The sequence below is a fragment of the Protopterus annectens genome, chromosome 9.part0 (assembly GCF_019279795.1).
Source record: "Protopterus annectens isolate FY-2018-M chromosome 9.part0, PAN1.0, whole genome shotgun sequence".
Classification (NCBI taxonomy): Eukaryota; Metazoa; Chordata; order Ceratodontiformes; family Protopteridae; genus Protopterus; species Protopterus annectens.
Genome location: NC_056743.1, coordinates 1934172887 through 1934193644, shown reverse-complemented (window position 1 = coordinate 1934193644; position 20758 = coordinate 1934172887). Strand labels below are relative to the sequence as shown.

The following is a 20758-nucleotide window of genomic DNA, read 5'->3' as shown; positions in this document are numbered from 1 at the left end:
TCTCACTCATTAGACCAATCTGCCCACCCAGCATCTCTGACTGTGCATCCAACAGGGAATCCTTAAAACCCACCAATTCACTGCACTCCCAGAAAATATGCTCACAGTTGCCTCTTTCATCACACCTCCAACATTTGCTGCCTACCTGACAGAGTCTAAGTGGGGTATAGAAATATCTATGCAAACATTTCCAGGCAAAAGTCCTAAATCTTCTAGATTTTGTTACATATTTGGGAGACAACACATCCTCCCATTCTCTGTGAATTGTTTACCCAATCTCTCTTCCCAATCCTTTCTAACCTCCTCTGATTGACTCAAAGTTATCATGCAATATTTTATACTCTACTAATTATTCCTTTTTTTTTTTTTTTTTTTTTTTTTAACGGCAATGTCTGTATTCGATTCTACTAAAACTCTGCCACTGCTGGTCTTTCATTTAGGACCCCCTATTTCTTTCTCTTTGCCTATACTCCGATATCACGCCCTGATAGGGAAGGCAATCTCTAACCTGCAGTCCAAATGAATTCTTGGCGTCTTCCCATTCTATCATCTTTTCCTCTTTCGTTACTTGCTCCCAATACCTTAGTTCCCTGGCCAGTTTCCTCCAATAAATTCCAGCCCCCTCTTGCCTATTGTCTACATCCCCATCAGCAGAATCTTCCTCCAATCCCGTGCTGGCTTGGTTCTTAGAATACTTTCTGCTACTTTACTGATGAATATTCGATTTGATTATTGTTATTCTCCTTAAAGACCTGCATCCAAAATCCCATCCTTTCCTTGCTTCTTGAGCTTTCCCAGTTTCATCATCATTCCTTTCTTCTTTGTGCTGTGTAAAGGAATTTCAACTGTGCAGCTCTGAAATACCCCTTCAGATTGGGTAAACCCAATCTGCCCTGTTCTATTGGAAGAATCAGCTGATCCCACTTGGCTCTTGCTACCTTCTCCTCCCAGATGGAGTCCTTCAGCTCTACTACTTATTCAGGAACTCCTGTTATACAATATCCTAATGCAGCTTTCTGGTCTCTGTTCTAAGCACTGCAGCTCTCAAGAGTCAAGTAACTTCTGCTTTGCAAAACAGCCAACAGACTTACAAGCTCTGCATTAATGCAGTCCTGGTCACTGTATTTTGCCACCTACTCTATATACACTTGCGTAAAAGTGTGCAAACAGCATCCTTAGTGGGTTACTGCTGCCATATCAGCTATGCTTGCACTTTTTTCTCAGTCTTGTAAAGTTTTTTCTACTAAATATGGCACAGGTAGAGTCCAGAAATACTCACTTGTGGCAAGCAGCCTCTAGCCAGTTACTAAACTGATATATAAATGCATGGATTACATGAAGGCAAAAAAAGATACATGCACATACAAAACCACGGGTAAGCAAAGTATGAGGCAGGTGTGGTGGAGGTGTTTAAGGACTTCATACTTACTTTCAGTCTCCAGTTATCAGTGGCTTCTTCCTTTATGCGCCCCAGCCATGCTTTATTAAACCAAGCAGCATCTCTGAAACATAAGTGAATTTCTATCAGAACATTAAAAACAGCAATTCAGAAAAGCTTTTCAGTCAAAGTGTTCACATTTACTATACCAAACCCCCACTTATACCGGTTTAAATCTTTTATGGTCTCCAGTGAAACAAAATTCCATCATTAAACTGCCCAGTACAATGATACCATCCTTTGCAAAGAAAGCACAGTTGTGTCACACTTACCAAAATTGTAGATGTTTAAGTAGGTCAGTGTTGCAGTACAGATTCTTGGGTCTTCCTGCCATGCAGAAGCCAGCGACTGGACCAATTTCCAGAGTTTTTAATTCATCCCCAGATGACGGATATCTGAGAACCAACATCTGGACATCTGAGTACAAGGACATCTGTCTGCACCATCTTCAAGTATTTCTAAGCAGTGGACAAGCAGTCTGATGCTGAAGGACAGCACGAGCTCTCCCAGATGCCAGAGTTAGCAAGGGTAGTAGTAAACTAACAAGTAAACAAGGGAATGATGGACCACAGCATTCTCCTCTCTCTTTTGTACCCAGCAAGAGGGAAATGAAAGGATCAGCAGATAGAGGGCTTGTACTGCAACAATGCTCCATGTAAAAGTCTAATATATGTGGTGTGACAACTGTACGATGCGCTCTTCAGAGTCAATGCTGCAGCACTGACTCTTGGAAGGATTCCCAAAGCTAGTGGAACGGTGGTAGGAGAAGCTGCTGGCCCTTAAAAAATAAAGTTTTGTAGGATGGCTGTAGCAAACCCTGCTCTAGCTCCTGAGGTGATGCCAAAATGGTAGTACTGAGCTTCAAGAGGCAGATTATATGGTGGTCTGTGTAGGAACTCCTTTGAGGAAGACGGTGGTTAACTACCCTGTGCCTGGATGGAATGAGCTTTGACATGACCAGGAAGACATTTTCCATGGTGACTAACAAAACCTAATGCAACTGGTTATCTATTTGGATATGGTTTATTTGCAGATGGCTTTTGCAGAGAGGGAAGAGGGCAAACCTATCAACAGTCGCTCTGCTCTATTAGGGTTTTTATCGCGTCTACGTCGCACCCGATTTGTAGGTCTACATCCAGGGAATGAAGAATTTGCTCCATTTTGTTCTGAGGGTTTGGAAAGAAAACTAGCAAGTGGAGAGTCCGGTTTAGAGAAAGTTCTGATACCACCTTAGACATGAAAGATGGATTAGTTCTAAAGGTTACCCCATCCCTGTGAAAGGCTCTATGCACATAAGGACTTGTATCTCAGAGACCAACCTTGCTGACCTAATGACAATTAGTAAGGTGGTCTTCCAAGTAAGAATCTTTGAGTCAGATATTGCTGGTTGAAAGAGAGGTAGGGTGAGTTTTTCTAGCCATGTAATTGAGATCCCAGGTGGGACCTAGGCTCCTACGTGGCATCATATCAATGACGACTTTTAGAAAACACTTCAGTTGGGAGTGAAAGAAAACAGGATTGGAATGGGGTAGGTAAACTGAAGTGGCAGAAGCATGCACCTGAATGCTGGAATAATAAAAGACCCAGGCTGAACACACCCAAAAGGTATTGCAAGACTGAATGTATGTTTTCCTGAGAAGGGCTAATATTCTTGCTGTAGTACCAGATGGAGAATCTATTTTGCCAAGTATGATTTTCTGGTGGTGGGTTTGCGTCTTAAGGATGGCACCTCCGGATTAGGGCCGACATTTTTTGGTGTTAAAACCAAATTCCCCAGGCTGTTAGTCTGAGTGTGGCCAGGTGAGGATGGAATACTGAGCCTTTGACCTGGATGAGGAGGTCCATCTACTGTTGGAAAGGGTGGACTCTTCCTTTACTGAGGATCAAAAGGAAGGAAAACCAGTGTTGTCTTGGTCAGAATGGGTCAATGAGAATCATACTTGGTCTGGCTTGACCTTTACCAGTACCCTGGGAATCAGGGTTAAGGGGGGAAAGGCATACAGGAATGGGTTGGTCCATTTGAATGAGAATGTGTCCATTTTCAAAATCTTTGTCTGATGGGTTCTGCAGCAGAACCTCTGAAGTTGCCCATTTTGCTAGCAGGAAAAAAAAAAAAAAAAAACAACTATTAAGGGAATTCCCCAATGTAAGGTAAAGTCCAGGAAAGTCTCCCTCTTCAGAATCTATCTGTTCGGGTCCAGAAGATCTCTGCTTAAGCAGTGAGCCAAGGTATTGTTCTGTCCAAGAATGTAAGATACTGTAAAGATTTAGTTTCAGGTCTTGTGCTAACAGCCAAATCTTCACAGCATGACTGCACAAGGAGTAAGAAATAGTGCCCTTTGTCCGTTTATGTACCACAAGACTGTGGTGTTGTCCATCTAAATCTGTAAAGTTCCTGGTGTTAGGCTTGCGTGAAAAACTTTCATGGCTAGACAGTCAATGCTTTTTGGTTTATTTGTAACTTCCTCTGATCTGGTGTCCAGATGCATTGCACCTTCATGGCCCTCAGGTGAGCTCCCCCCTAAATATAATTAAACTGTCTGCGGTGATGGTCTTTCTCGCCTCTGACAGAAAAGTTTGTGCCCAGTTTCTGGAGAATGTTTTTTTTTCCGCCATAGTAGCCCCCTTTTCTAGGAATGGGAGGAGAGAGACGAGTGGTTTTCAGGGCCTGAGAAAACTGTTCCCATGGAGTTTTTAGGAAACACTGCAGCCATGGCTTGGAACCGTAAAAAGAGCAAAGCCATACATACTAAAGGCCCCCTGACCAATCTAAACAGGCAGCCAAGACGGTAACACTGGACCCATAACAGTTCAGCTTCGTTAAAGGAAGGTCATGCCTATTAAATCTGATAAACATTTTTGAGAGAGTCACCACAGCATTGGATGAAGGTAAGACTGTGCACAAAGCTTACCTCGACCTGGTCAAGGCTTTTGATGCAATACCACACCCAGGAATTATGACAAGTTCACTAATTTAGGTATGAACCCTTTTATGACTCACTGGATAGCTAACTAGCTTACTGATAGGACCCAGGAGGTCAAAAACAGTGAGACCACCTCCACCAAAAGTCACTACAGGAATCCCCCCCAGGGCTCAGTACTGTGCCTGCTTCTTTTTGGCATCTATTTCTCTGAAATGGAAGCAAATACTGAAGGTTTATGGCTGACACACTGCAGATGATTGCAAACTTGGGGTAATCATCGACTGCCCTGCAGAAACTAGTATTCAAGAAGCTCTCTCTGACTAACAAATAGTGTCAAAGCCATGGCCTTAATGCTATGAAATGCATAACTGTACCCTTTGGAAAGTCAATAATAAAGGCTAATTACCATGTTGAGACCCCTAAGAGAGTCAACTGAATGGTCAGAGATCTGGGTACTCGCGTAGAAAGTAGACTTGCCTTCGACCAGCATGTGGCCAAAGTGGTCAGGAATCTTTTTATGTTGTACAACTTAAAAATAAGGGCATGGCATCTAGGTCTAAAGAGGTCATTATCCCACTGTACTCCATCTTTATCAAACCGTTCGGAGTACAATGTTCCCTTTAGTATGTACCTCAACAGGCACATGCAGCAACTAGAGTGATCTCAGAGGTTACTTACAAAAAGGATACAAGTTATACCAAACCTGCCTTATGCAGAGTGCCTTAAAACCCTCTACTCAGTCTCCTATATATCGCTGAGGGATGATCTATGCCTGGCTTACAAGGCATTCACAAACCACAAACTTGACTTATGGATATGTACGAGATTTATGAGAGAGTACCAGAAATACAAGGTCTAGGGACTTGAATTTTGTCTGACTTAAAACATGTTGGAGAGACAGACGTGTCCCAGAGACCGTCCATCCTATGGAATAGGCTTCCCATCCATGTGAAGTTGAGTACATTTATTACCCACTAACGTAGACCAGTGGATGACAAATAGGAAATTCACACCAGGGCTGGTACCCATATCCCTTAGGGATAGAGGTACAAGTGCCTGGCCTCCAATGTCATATTTGGATACAGGACACCATTATTTTGGGAAAACTTGGCTTGGCTTTGAAAGCCCCCACCCCAGATCATTAGCCTGGTAATCTATGAATCTATAGAAGAAACCAAAGGTCCTTGGGCCCTGACCCTGCTTAGGACAGACTTGTCATGATGAGTATAACAAAAGGTAATAGCCATAGACAACCATTGGGAAATTAGTTTTGACACAGGTTGTCCCTTTTCTTCACAAGAAATGAACACCATCAGATGATCTGAAAATCTTAATTCTGTCAAGATAGTACCTTAGTTGTCTGTGGACATCCATGGTATGGAGTTATCTTCCCTCATTTTTAAGTTCAGGAAAGAAAAGAGACATGGACAGTTTAGCTTAAAGTAAACTCGGATACCACTTTAGGTATAAAAGGAGGATTAGTTCTCAAAGAAATTCTGTCCTTGTGGAAAAGGAGTCAGAGATGACTCTCCATAAAAGCTTGCAACTCAGATACCTTTCTTACAGAGGTCAGAGCAGTCAGTAAAACTTTTTCATGTTAAGATCTTCAAGTCAAGCAGATTAGCTGGTTGAAATGGATCAAGTGCTAGTTTCTGTTAACACAAAATTAAAATCCCAAGGAAGAGCCACTGGTTTACTTGGATACCTTTTATTCAAAACCCCTTTAAAGAGCATTTTGAAATGAGACTGCCTTGAATGATGGAGGATCCATGGGCAGACATTCTGAAATGGTTGACAAATGAACCATGATAAAGGAATAAGAAAGGCCATAGGATAGTAACTCAAGCAAATACTGCAAAAACAGAGAACAGCTAGCCCTGAATAGGTGCTGGTTATGTTATGGACACCAACTAGAAAACCTTTTCAATTTGCTAACATATGATTTTCTAGTAGCAGGTTTCTCTCCCTCCATCAGTACCTGCTGCTCATCCTTACAAAACCGGTGCCTAAAGGGAATCAAGACCCTCTCATCCCAGCAGTCAAGTGAAGATGACTGATGCTAGGGTGCATCAAACACCCTTGTTCTTGTGTGAGTAGATCTATTCTGTGAGGCAGCTTGTGGTAACTGCCCCTGGCCATTTCCAAAAGAAGGAAGCATGGTTGCCTGTGCCAGAAGGGAGTCACCAGAATGATCTTGGAGGATTCCCTCTCAATCTTCAGAAGTATCCTGGATATTAGTGGAGAGGGTGGAAAGGCATACAGCAGCATTCCTGTCCAAAGAAAAGGCAGCTGTCTTCAAGGCCTTCTTGCATGGAGTCCTGGAACAGATCTTTGCCAGTTTACCGTTCAGAAGATGAGGCAAAGGGGTCTACTTAAGGCACTCTCCACAGATGGCTCAAATTTTTGAAGACCCCTGGATCTAGCTTCCATTCATGAGGATCTACCCTGGTCCTGCTCAGCTCGTCTACCAGACAATTTTACTCTGAGGCAATGTAGGAAGCCTGTAGAGTGAGACTGCGCTGTGAAACTATATCCCACGCTAACATGGCTAGTTTGCAAAAGGGGTATGACCTGGCTCCCCCCTTGCTTGATGTACCACATCACTGTGGTATTGCCTGTAACCACTTGAGGAGGTCTCAGGAACCAAAGATGGTTCAGTGAATTGTCTTGATCAGGGCAAGGATCTCCTTGATTTATGTGCTTGCACTTCTCTCTCTCCTGAAACTGCTCTCCAAGCAAAGTCTGAAGCATCTGTGGTGACCGACTTAGAAGCTGGGAGGGAGAAGGGAAGACCTTGATTTAAGGATATCTGTTGAATCCACCACGTGATTTCTCTTCTGACAAACCCCAGTACTAGGATCTGGAAAGATAAATGGTGCTGATGTTGGGATCAAATATTTCAGATACCACTGTATCTTTCTCATGTGAAGTTCTGCCAGGGGTATCATGAGAATCCTAGACGACACATCACCTAAACTCCTGAGGTATTCTCTCACAATGATCAAATTTGGAGTGGAAAAACACAAAGATTGAAACAGATTTTTCCCCCTAAGGAAGAAAAGCTCTTTGAAATGAGGTGTCTAGTTGACATCCCAGTAACACAATCCTGTGTGAGGGAGTCAAATAATTTTGAATGCTCTTTTGGAATTGCAGTTTGTGCAAGAGATCTCACCTGAGAGATTCCTGACATTTTGAAAAAAAGACTGCAAAGATACGCAAGTTGTCTAAATACAGAAAAACTTGGATATCCTGTAGCCTGCAATGAGCTATAGCTGGAGCAAGACACTTTGTGAACATTCTTGGTGCACTGGATAGTCCAAAGATTAAGGCAGAGAACTGATAATGTGATCCAGGTACACAAAACCTTAAGAAACACCTGATGTCTGGATGAATAGGAATGTGATGAGCATCTTTTAAGTCTATTGTTACAAGGAAACTAGAAAGGGGAAGAGGAGGCAACAAGTTGTGAAATGATATAATTTTGAATTTGGGCACTGTCACAAACAGGTTTAGGAAAGAAAGACCGACCCAGAACTGGTCTCCAAGCATTTTCTTTCTTTGGGACAAAATACATCCTTGAATAAAACCTCTTCCCCACCTGAGAATGAGAAACTGGTTCTATCAATCATTGAGACAGCATGTGAAGTACAGGTGGAAACAAGAGTCTGATCTGCAAAATGAGGAATAACCCCCCCGGAAGGGAGGTATTTCCTCTCATTGCCATCTGTAACCATGAAGTATGATTTTCAGGGCCCACTTGTCTGAAACAATCTTTTGCCAAAAAGAAAAACAATGGAGATTCAAACTTTCTGAAAGAAATAAGGGCCAGGGTGGGACAGGATCACAAGGTCTCGAATAGTCAGACTTGGAGTGTCCTGGTTCAAATAGTGCTAATGCTAGTTTTTCTAACACATGGGTACGAATCTATGGTGGAGCAATCTCCTTTCTGGGCAGTCAGTGGAGGAGGACCCCTTTTAACAACGGTTTAACTGAAGGTAAACAGTAAAAAGTGTGGCTCCATGCTTAAACAGCTTGTATTTTTTCCTCTCTTTTTTTAAAGGATAACCATGGATTTTTTTTTTTTTTGAAGCAGTCTTTACTGGTCCTTGTACATCTGTACACACTGTGCAATTTGTGTGTGCTTCTACATTAGCAACCTGTCCTATAACTTCCCATCACGCTGTACTGTTCACCTCTCCTACTCTTACCAACCTTTGCATACATTTCACTTCTTTCCATCACCATATCTTTTACCTCTTGATCTGTTATCCAGCAGTATGTGCACAATCCTACCCCCCTTACTACAGTGTCGTGACAGGACGCTCTTTACCTCAGCTGCCATTATTCTCATTTCTTTCCTGCCATCCTTCTTTCCTTTTCCCCTAACCTCCCATCTCTAAACACCCCCCGTCCCATACAGAGATCATCCAATGTTGTCATCCTCTTCACTGGACATCTTCCATTGCCATTTCCCATACTCCTTGAACACCCCAACAGTCACAAAACATATGCATCAAACCCGGTTTCTTCCTTTACATATCTCCAGCACCCAGTGTCCATCTTTCTATCCTCATGGATACGTCCTTTTGGTTATTCAATGCCATCTATTTGCAGCGCATCTCATAGTTCTGCTAGTAATCTAATTTTCCCTGCCTTGCTTTCTTTTCCTCTTCCTGTTCCCAATCCTTTCTGATGTCACCATTGCCTCTTGTGTTCTGTCTCTAAGATGTTATTAAATTCTTCCACAAATTCCCTTCTGCCTCGGTTTCCAGTTGTTCAATGGAGCTACCATTTCTGTAACCTTTTTGTACAGGATTACTTCCCCACTTCCCTCATGTAGTCTCTCTGGTAACTTGTCCCTTAGCCTGGTGCATGTCCACCAGTCTTTTGCAGAGAAGAAAAACACGGTTTAGCTTCTTCAGTATTCTGAAGACTGGTCTACTCTCTGGACCCTCATTTATTAGGTCCTTACCCCCCTTTATTCCTTTCTCCTTTTTTCCCCTTCTGGCCCTATGAACTTCTAAACCTTCCTTTTCCCACATTCCAATTTCTTCTTCTGTCACCTCTAAGTGCTCTCCCATTTTCAGAGTCAGCTTACTTGTTTCTAACACCTTTCACAGCCTTTGTGATCTTCAGGTTACTTGGTCTAGTTTCCACACTCTCCTCCAGCCATCTTTGCATGTATGACCTAGTGCTATCATGTGTATTTGAGGCAGGCCCCCATCCTCCTTTCTTGCTCAGCCTCAGAAGGTTCTCCCACATTCTCCTTCCCTTTTTCATCTAGGTTTCTATTTCTGTCTGCATGTCCTGCAGTTCTTTTGATGTGGCTCTAATAGCATGTTCCTTAAAATGTGTGCGATTTCTGGTATCACTATAACTTTAATAGCATTCACCTTTCCTGGTGTCGAGTTTTCATTCTTTCCTCCAATCTTAACTGCTTTGTCTCCTCTTACTCAAATTTCTCTCTTCTGTTTGATCCTAGCTCCACTGCCCCTCGTCTCTCCCTGTGGCATCTTGATATAGCCCTTAGTAGGAATGTCCAAATATCTCAAATTTTTTTCCCTCCTTTTCCAATGTCTCTCCCTCCTAACCACAGATTCTTATTTCTCTTCCCACCCTACTTGCTTTGAATTTCCTGCACACCTCTACTACCACACTGACGTTTTCATCCAGTTCTAGTCTTGTATTCTCCTGCATCATTAGATTCTACTTCCTTTGCATCCTTCCCAGTTCCTATTCATTTCTCCCGCAAATTTGCTTCCTTCTCATTCATTTTCCCTCGGATCACGATTTTTACTCCATTCTACTACTTGTGGCCTATTTGTTCTCTGGCCCTTGAGTTTTCTTCTGTCGTTTTTTATTATTCCTGGTAGCATTTTTTATTCTCTTTGTTCTTCAACACTGCTCCAAACACCTCTCTCCTTTGTGTGAATTAATATGCTTACTGCCACATGGTCCGTCAGGTGTACTTCCTGTATTGTAATTTGTTGTATGCTCTTAAGTAACTATGCTGCCTGTTTACCTGTGCTACACTGTTCACTGTGAAGATGTACTCTTTCCTCTGGTTGTTCTACCCTGCATGTCCTTCCACCCACTTTCTTCCACTTCTTTTCCCAGGTATTTTTTCACTATATTCCTTTCTCCCAAACATCCTGTCCCTCCCCAGATATATGATGACATTAATCCCCCAAGCAGGCACAGCTGCCCTCCAACTCATGGACTGCTTAACCCTTAGACATGAGTCCCTTTCCTGCTAACAATTTCCTCGAGTCCTAAGTCCTCCTCTCTCTGTTCCCTTCCTTTCTTCCTTGGTGTGTGCCCAATGAGTCCCACTTAGGTCTTCCATCTTCTTGCTCAGCATGTTCCCCTCCCTTTTCACTATTCTGATTACAGAGGACTGGGCCTAGTATCAAGGTTTTCATTAACTTGCTTTCTATAGAATAGGGCACCATTTCATGTCCAATACATTCAGAGACTCTGCCACTTATGCACCCTCCCATCTTTTTGGAATTTATCTCATACACCTTAATACTTCATGCAAGCCTCTTCGAAGGCCATTTCCGATTCCATAACATAGTATCTTTAATCTAATCAGGCAACATCATGAAAATATCAATACAAATGAGCTTACCTTTACTAGTAAGACCTCCCCATTCCATTATGTCCATTGTTTATTTTGTATTTGAACTTCCCAGACATGTTTTCCACAAAGCTTGTGATGTCCTTATCTTAAGTCAATTTTCCCTTAGCCCCTACATATTTTCAGTTCTTCTTGCTGTAGTTCATCTCCTTTGTCCGTACAAAAAACAATCTTGTAAACTTAAGTCCATCGGAGTTATCCTAAATTCTTATCAATCTAGCTTGCCTAATTTCTGACTGGACTCGTCCTATTTCTGTGATCCCATGTCCTCATTTGTTCAGCAGCCCAATTTTTCTAATCTTTTGGGGGGGGGGGGGTTCCACCACCACGCAGAGTCCCCAGAAGCATCCATGACTGCCTCCTCTCAATCTGAATACATTTTTGAGCATTCACTCTGCTCCTTTCCCTGCTTTTTCTTCTGTCACTGACTCTCGTTCAAGATGCTTGCTTCTTGCCTATTTACTCCAGCTTCTAGTTCTCCTCGTCCGTTCCCTCCATTTACATCCTTTGCATTTGTTGCATGCCTCCCCATGTCGCTACCCAGAATGCTTTGCTGAGCTAATGTACTTCCTCACATTGTGAAATTGCTTAGTTGACTAGGTCTTTCCTTTTTGTTTTCTGTGTGTTAGTGTATCCTTGCTGATGCTCTCTCACTCCCACCATTTTTGTCTTCTCCTCTGCTCAAGTCCATGTTCCATTTCTTATTTTTGCCGACTGCTTTCCACTTGTGAATATTCTGCTAAAAGCATTTGTATCTCTTCCACTGTTTGCATTCTTTGTTTCATGCCACTCCACCATACCTCCACAATGGCCGATACAGAAGTTTAACTTGAAACCCTTACGTCTTCAGGGATGAGATTAAACTTTTACTCTAGCTTTCTATCTTTCCACTTTTTTTTTTGAAATACAGCACCTCCAAACAAACTGACTTCAATTTTTCCAAACAAATCCCTAAATGGAATTACTGAGCACTCTCATCTGTTTCATGACTTCCCTTTTATTCAGAAGATTTATGGGCAGGCTAAGACACCTCGGTCATTCTCTTCCTGGCTTGCCAAGCACGTGAATCTTATCAACTTTTCAATAATTGCTGGAAGGTTAAAACCTTCTTCTAACTCTTCTGTATACCTGCTTAATTCCATTTTTTGGATTTCCTCAGAGATGACTATTATACCGACTTGTTTTCCAAGTCATCAGTTTTCCCTGTTTGTTAGTGCAGCTTGTTTTCCAGCTCCTGCAGACTTTCTGCTATGTTCTTGTACCTCTGCTTTCAGCACTGCACTATCTTCCTCCAGATCTCTGATCCTTTCCTTTAACTAGTCTACTTCTCCTTGCTGTTTTCACGTCCCCACCATCCTCTCCCATTGGTATTAGCCTATAAACAATTTGTTCTTCCTTCTATGCAGTCTTAAAACAACCAATTTTTTTGTGCTCATATCAAGCTGCTCTTTGCTCTTTTTTGGATCCTTTGCCAGACACTCGGGCACCTACTCAGTCATCTTGCTTGTTCTCCCTAGCCCCCCACCAAAACCTGCACTTTGACAGATATACAAACTAGGTCAGATTTGTAAAGATCATAGCTTCTTTAGTTTTATTTGAGTCAAAGTTCACTGACTGGCACCAGAGGAAGAATCTTTTTCCATTCAAATAGGAAGATTTTTCCAACATCCGTTTTCCTAGTTTCTCACAATTTTTAGCACTTCCATAGAGAGCACATGTCATAGGAGGTTACTAGGCTAGTGGCCCTAGAGCCCTTACAAGCCCATACATGTTAATCCAGAGTTGCCTCAACAGCCCCAAACTGCCAGTCTTACAGTGATCAGGTTGGGGAGTAAGCAGGACCCTTTCTTTCGAGTCAGGTTCTCAACTCTCGAGAAAGTTCTTGCCTCCTCCTCCTGCTGCTGGACTAGTCAGCAGAAGGAACCAGTGTTGCCTTTCCCAAAAGGGTGCTATCAGAATAATTTTTTACTTTTTTTCCCTCATCCACAAAAGTATTGTGGGGATTAAGGCTACTGAAATAAATACACAAAAACAGCTCAGTCCAATTCTGGGAGAAGGCATCTATTTCTATTCTCCTTGAGTTGCTGGCCCGCAGCAGAACAGTCTCAGCTGCCTATTTAGATGAGAAATAGGTCTATTGAACATCTCCTGGTCAGATTCAGAAATACATCCCTGTGAAGCATTCATCCACTGAGGCCTGCTAGAGATCTACTGAACCTGCCGGCGAGAACATTTTGTAAGGCAGGAATGTAGACAAGAGCCATTCTTTTCTTTACAGCTATTTTCCATGCCTACATGGACACTCGGCATAGCAAGTACGAATCTGTACCTCTTTTGGTGCACCACATGACTGTGGTGTTCTGTCCTTACCAGAGCAGTAAGGATGACCACAGTCATCTCCTTCACATCTATTTTCTTTCCCCCGTTTTCCTGAACTTCAATGGATCCCCGAGGTCTGAGGAACCTGTTGTGATGGTCACTGTAGGCTGAGATGCTCTGAAAGATGCCCCCTATGTCTGGATACATTGCGATATCAGCCAAGAGATCTCCATCATGATGCCTGGAAGTAGTGAGATGCTGGTCTCTAATGAATGGGTGTGCTAAAACCATCTGTCCCTCAAGTACCACTGGAGCTTCCTCATATGCAGGTAGGAGAGAGGAACCTTTACAATACAGGATGCCATGTTGCCAGGCAACCTGAGGAACTAAATGGCTGAAATGTACTTCAAGGACAGTTTACAATAAAGAGAAAGTGTCAGATGGGTCACTACTTTCTGTCAGGGGAAAAAGGCTCTGCTGAGGGTGGTGTTCAGGCAGGTTCCTAAGACCACCAAGTTCTTTGAGGGTGTCGGATTTGACTGCTTTCTTGATGAACCCCAGATTTCGGAAAGAATTCATTGAAACTCCAAAGTTCTGAGAATCTCTTGTATGGACTCTGCCATGATGAGGCAATCTAGGTAGGGAGTCCCTTTCCTCCAGTTCCACTTCTTCCTGTCTGCATCCTTTCCCTTTCCTCCATGTTGTGCATCCAATACTTTTGTCCTGGAGTAGACAATTACTGAAGCAAGGCATTTTGTAAAGACTCAAGTAGATAGCCAAAGGGCAAGGATATAAACAAAGGTTCTCTCCTGCTGCAAACCTGACAAATATTCTAGGTTCTTGTTTTTCTTTCTTTTTTGACAATGGGGATGTTGTGCAGGTAAGCAATACTTATGTCCAGAGTGACCATAAAGACCTGAACAGAGATGAATGGTAAGAGTCTTTGGACAGTTAACATTCTAAGTGCCAGTACTTTTAGAAACTTACAGATCTGAATTTCATGCACTTTTTCACCAGTACCAGGAAGAGTCCCGAGTAGGACCCTCATCCTTCTCCTGTTGGAACATTCTCTATGACCCCAGACTGCAACATATCTTGCAGAACTGCAGGGATTAGGTACTTCCGGCCTTCTGGAATGACTGGTGCGGTCTTGCAATACAGAATCTCTCCAAACCATACCTGCAACTTCTCCTTAGACTGCTTAGCACCCAATGATGTCAGGTGATGCCTGTCCAGTTTTTATCATCCTCCCACTTTCCCAAGGCAGGAGGATAGGTAGTGAAGGAGTGATGAGTTGGGGAGGGCTGGGTTTGTAGAGGGACTAATAGCCAGGATAATCCCTCTGGGTGTCATGGCCCTGAGGGCCTAGCCTTTTAATTTAGGTCTTGCTTGCCATTCTCTCCTGCAACTGAATTTTTTCTCCTCTACAAGGGCTATGTCCTGCTTAGCGTGCAAGAGTCATGTCTTGGCCAAGCAACTCTTGCTGATCCTAGGAGCTTGAGCTTGAGCTTGGTAAAGATGTGTCACAGACTGCAGTCCTTGCCTTTTCTTCCAGTTTCTTGAAGACTCCTTAAGCAAGGGATCCAAAGAGAACATACTGGAGTTTCTCCTGGAATTGAGACTCTGCACACAGAAATTTGATATGCATTTCTGTTACTTCTGCTACACCTGAAAATACAATCGAACTAACATTTATAAACTGAAGACGCATATATGTGGTCCGAAAAGTGTCAAATTATTTTTGGGATAACTTTGTACTGATAGATAGTCTCTAGCGATTGGCCTAAATAGCCATCAGAAGTGCCAGGCGGCCCAAGTAATTAGTTTTCATTGTGTGTGTATACAACTTATGTTTGCAGTGGAAGACTGCAGTCTCTGGCCAGACTTTGTCTTTAATGTGCTGTCATCACAACACTTTAAAAAAATCATTCAGGCAAGGCAGGCCTAAACTACATGTTCTGTCAAAGGCAGGAAGCTGCCATTCAAATCAAGACCAACATTCAATGAAACCAACAAGAACAGAAAAGCATTCTTCAGTGCGTTTTGTACCCAAGAAACCTTAAAAGAACGGTCTTTTTTTTTTTTTTTTTATTCAGAGCGGTTTTACAGAAGCTGCCACATAGCTTCTTATAAACTATTGCAATACAGTGTTTTGTAGGACTTCGGTTATCACAATTTGGCATTACGTCCAGTTTCCGACAGGCCAAATACAAACTGGCAGTTAGTGCAGAGAACTCTTGCTTGGACCCATTACTGAGCTGCTTCCTGTATCAAGTACAGGGTTCGAGTCATTCCTCCTCAATTTGTCTAGTGTTTGACTCTGAGCAAGTCAGTCAATTAACCAAGCTGCACTCCTGGACCCCTTCTGAAAAGGGAAGAGACTCGGGGGGGGGGGGGGGCAAAGCTCTAAGGGTAGTGACTCACTGAGGTACAGTTCTTTGATACTTAAAATCCCTTAGGTGTGTGCCTTCCAAAGTTGGTGCAGCAGGTAGTACCTTGGTAAGTCATTCAGCCAGGTCTCAGCTCATGAAATGTGACTAGTATTTCCTGGCACTGTGTAAAGTTCTTTGGCTTAAGCTGCACAGATGCTGGCAAGAGGGTGGTAGCTGTTAACAGATTTTGAAGGTAACAGATGCAACACATGCTGTCATTCATCACTTAGTAGAAAGTACAGTTTTGTACCTGCCATAAATGTAGATGTTCGAGTGCTAATACAGCTGCAGTAATCACAGATGGGTTCTCTGCCGTCAGGCGGGTCCTCGGTTGGCCGAATTCCAAAGTCTAGGTCCGGCGTCGGTGGTTGTCGCTTTCTCTCCTGACGTCAGTGAGGCCGGAGTAATACAAGACACAGCCGACGCCATGTTCTTCAGTCTTTCTTGCCCCAGATGTCAGGTGCCCCCATAAGGAAGGCAATACATAATTATGTTTATATGTATATACATGCAATGCAATATAATCCAAAATCAGTAGTTGCAAGCAAATAAACCATAGGATAACCCAGTCAGGTTGTATGAAGAGGGTGTTAGGCCCCATGCCTTTACCAAGTGGGGAAGGAGGGAGGGAAACCTGTACTGCAGCTGTATTAGCACTCGAACATCTACATTTATGGTAGGTACAAAACTGTACTATGTTCATCGTGCATACAGCTGCAGTAATCACAGATGGGTAGAGTCCCAAAGCTACGCACAGGGTGGTAGGTACTAGGAGGAACTGGGTTGAGCCAGAATGCCCTGCAACACAGCAGTGGCAAAGCCTGCTCTAGTTTTGGAATATAAAGGCAGGTGGTAGTGTTTTGTGAAGGTATGTACAGAACTCCAAGTGGCTGCCTTCAAAATATCTTTGGTAGGAACTCCTCTGAGGAAGGCTGTAGGAACAGATTTCCCATGGTAGGAATAACAAAACCGTATGCAGTGGCCTATCCACTTTGAAATAGTCTGCTTGGTAACTGGCTTCCCTTGAGCCCCTACAGCAAAGGGCACAAAGAGTTGTTCTGATTTCCTGAAGGACTTTGTTCTGTACAAATAATAACGTAGTTGCCTATGGATGTCTAGAGTGTAGCAGCCTTTCCCCTCTGTTTTGGGGATTGGGGTAAAAGGTAGGTAGGTGTATGGCTTGATTTAAAGCTACCCTGGATACCACTTTAGGCATAAATGACGGGTTGGTACGAAGGGAAACCCTGTCCTGATGGAAGATGAGAAAGGGCTGCACTGCCATGAGGGCCTGTAGTTCCGAAACCCTACGAGCTGAAGTGATAGCCAGAAGGAAGGCTGTTTTCCAGGACAAATATTGCAAATCTGTTGAGGCAGCTGGTTCAAAAGGAGGCAATGTTAATTTTTCTAGTATGTAATTAAGATCCCAGGCTAGTATTGGTTGTTTCCTTGGTGGTCTTATATTCTTAGCCCCTCTGAGGAACTGTCATAAGAGTGGGTGAGAAGATAAAGGAGGATCCGTGTTGAATTCTGCAGAAATGGCTGAGGCATGGATTTTTATGGAAGAAAATGAAAGTCCACTGTTCAGCAGCTCAGCTAGATACTGTAATACCTGAGGCAAGTTCAGTTTTCTAGGGTCCTGGCCTTTTTTCTCATTCCAAGAGCAAAACCGCTTCCATTTTGCGGAGTAAGCTTTTCTAGTAGATGGCCTTCTGGCCTCCAAAATGACATCCTGCACCTCCTTGGTGAGTAGGGTCTGTTGTGGTGTTAAGGAATTTTCCATGCAGCGAGATTGAGTGTTTTCAGCTGACTGTGAAGAGTTTTGTAGCTGTGCTGAGTCAGCAGAAGAGGCATTAGAGGCAGGGACCAGGGAGGAGTATGTGTTAGGCTCCTCAGGAGCGGGTACCAGTGTTGCCTTGGCCAATCTGGAGCAATCAGTATCATCTTCGGTCTGTCTGCTCTTGCTTTCAAAAGCACCTTGGGCAGAAGAGGCAGAGGTGGGAATGCATAAACTGTCCATGCTGTCCAACTGAATGAAAGGGCGTCCACTCTCCAGGCCTTTGGATGAAAGGTCCTCGAACAAAACTTTTCCAATTGATGATTCCTGTGGGAGGCAAAAAGATCTAGGTCTGGCCTCCCCCACGCTTGGATTATCTCTGTAAGCACCTGAGGATGCAACTTCCATTCGTGTGGATCTGTCATATTTCTGCTTAGATTGTCTGCCAGCGTGTTTTCCAATCCTGGCAAGTACTGTGCTTGAAGTTCGATTTGCCATTCCAGAGCCAAGTTCCAAAGAGTCATGGCTAGTCTGCACAAGTGGTATGAATGTGTTCCTCCTTGTTTGTTTATGTACCACATTACTGTGGTGTTGTCTGTTCTCATCAGTAATTGTCCTGGATGCAGGAGGTCCTTGAAAGCTGTAATTGCATTTATTACTGCTAGCATTTCTTTTTGATTGATGTGAAGGTGCTTTTCCTTTTGGGACCATTTGCCCTGAATGCACCTGTCTGTCATGTGTGCCCCCCAGGCGTAATCTGAGGCATCTGTTGTGATGACTTGATTTGCTTGAGGCTTGCAGAATGGGAGACCTGTGTTTGCTTGACATGCTTGGGCCCACCATAGAAATTCCTTTTGCAAACATGGAATTACTGGTATTATTGTTTCCAAACTGACTGTGTTGAGACCATAGGTTTTTTAGGTACCATTGAAGTTTCCTCATATGCAGCTTTGCACATGGGATTAGAAGAATGCAAGATGCCATGAAGCCCAGAGCCTGCAGGATTTTCCTTGCAGTGAGCCTGGTACAATTTGCTAGTATTTTGAAGTACTGAGTTAGTTGCCCCTGTTTTTCTGGCGTAAGATAGGCCATCTGGGTGTTTGTGTCCAAGTTGGCACCCAGGAAAGGTATTTTCTGAGATGGTGTTAGCCTGGATTTCTCTTTGTTGATTGTGTATTCCAGAGAATGCAGTAACCGTGTTACATAAGCCAGATGTAACAGAAGTATGTGCTTGCTGTCCGCTTGGATCAGGCAGTCGTCCAAATAAGGGTAAATTTGTATCCCTTGAAGTCTGCAGTAGGCAATCACTGATGCCAGGCACTTTGTGAATACTCTGGGCGCAGTAGATAAGCCAAAGGGCAATGCAGAGAATTGATAGTGGATTGAACCTGCAAGAAATCTGAGGTATCTTCTGCAGCTTTGTCCGATTGGGACATGCAGGTATGCCTCCTTGAGGTCCAATGTTACCAGCCAAAACTCCTTGCCCAGCATGGGAAGAAGCTGCTGTAATGTGAGCATCTTGAATTTTGGTACAAGTAAAAATGTGTTTAGGATGGATAAGTCCAAAATGGGTCTCCAGTCGGTTCCTTTCCTTGGTACCTGAAAAAGTCTTGAATAAAAACCTTGACCTTGTTCGTGAATAGGTACCGCTTGAATAGCTCTCATGCTTATGAGCTTTGAAATTTGTAGTTGTGCCTCTGCCCTTTGATTGTGTGGCAGGTTTGGCATGCCTCTCATTTTTGGAAGAGTGTGGAATTGAAATTTGTAGCCTCTGTTTATAATGTCCAGGATCCATTTGTCTGTTGTGACAATATGCCAATTTCTTGCAAATAATGCTAGCTTTCCTCCCAAAGGTGCTGCCAGCTGAGACCTGTTTGGCATGGAAATGAGGGAGTCATTGGGTTTGTTTCCTGTATTGTTGAGCACGGTCTTCGCCACCTCTTGGTGCTGGAGTTTGCCATTGTCGGCCTCTATATGATCCTTGTGATTGCCCTCTGCCCCTTGTGCGTCTGTATCTACCTCTTTGGGGCTTGTCAGTGGCTGGAAAGGACCAGTTTTTTGAAGGCCAATTTCTGCTAAAACGGGGTGGTTGGACCTGTAAAAAAGCTTTGACCATTTGCATAGATTTGGCTTTTTCTTCCATTTTCCGTAATATCTCCTCAGCATTAGTACCAAACAGCACATCCTTTTGTAAAGGAGCATCTAAAAGTTTAGCTTTCACATGATCAGGCAAATTTTGTTCCCTAAGCCAGGCATGTCTGCGAATGACTGATCCTGTAGCAGCCGCTCTACTTGAGGCCTCCAGGGCATCATAGCCACATTGTAAAGTGTGTTTACCCACTTGCTCTGCACTATGCATCATATCCTGCAACTCCTTCAAATCTGGTTGCTCAGGTTGAGACATTTTATTCCTTAATTATGATAACAGGAACTGTTGAAATTTAAGCATATGAAACTGACAATTTAAGGCCCTCATGGCTAGGGTGGCCGAGGTATATACCTTTTTTCCCCACCTTTCTAAAGATCTTGACTCTCTTTCGGCAGGAAGTGGATTCTTGGCAGGCCTTCAATCCCTTGGGGCCTTGAGAAATGGTTTCAGGGTCAGCATTATGGCTTTTGAAGAGAAATTGGTGAGAGTTAGGAACTCTGTAGTACCCATCAGGTTTGACTGGTGCAGGAGGCAGGGAATCCGGGTTAAGGCAAGCCTCCGAATAAACATCATCAAGTATGTCCAAAACAGGAGGTATCGCCAGTGGGTCTGTGTTGAGGTAACAAAAGAAATTCCCTAAGTCTTTTCTTGGAATCGGAAAAGTCTTGGCCTTCCCAATGGAAGTGTTCCCTTAAAGTGTGCAAGGTTTCCCCAAAGGAAAAATCCTCAGGAGGAGATACAGAAGGAATGGACTGCTCTGCATCCGAATCCTCAAAAGGGGAGTAAGAGTGTTCCTCTACATCAGAATGTTCTGATAAAATGGAGCCCTGATCAGAAGAGGGAGAATCTTCCTCCACTCTGGGTCTCTTGTCTGGAGGGGTTGAGAACCCCTGATAAGAGTAATTAAATCCTCAGCCATTTTAAGCATCTGTTTTTTAGGCATGGGGCCTGGAGATGGGCCCTGTGCAACAGGAGTCTTGGGATGCCTGGCTGCTTTGGATTTAGTAAAGGCCTTAATAGAAAAAGAAGATGAGGGTCTAAAGACACCATGGGTGGAAGTGGACCTATCCACATTAGGAGGC

General features: G+C 43.4%; 1 protein-coding gene across 1 annotated transcript in view; it reads right to left on the bottom strand.

Annotated features, from left to right (window-relative positions):
* HOOK2 (hook microtubule tethering protein 2) overlaps window positions 1-20758 on the bottom strand; it is a gene marked incomplete in the record, with an annotated part of 1827100 nt that overhangs the window by 1633876 nt on the left and 172466 nt on the right. Inside the window, 1 exon segment of the mRNA XM_044084742.1 lies at window positions 1430-1502. Coding sequence (XP_043940677.1) covers window positions 1430-1502 — 73 coding nt within the window.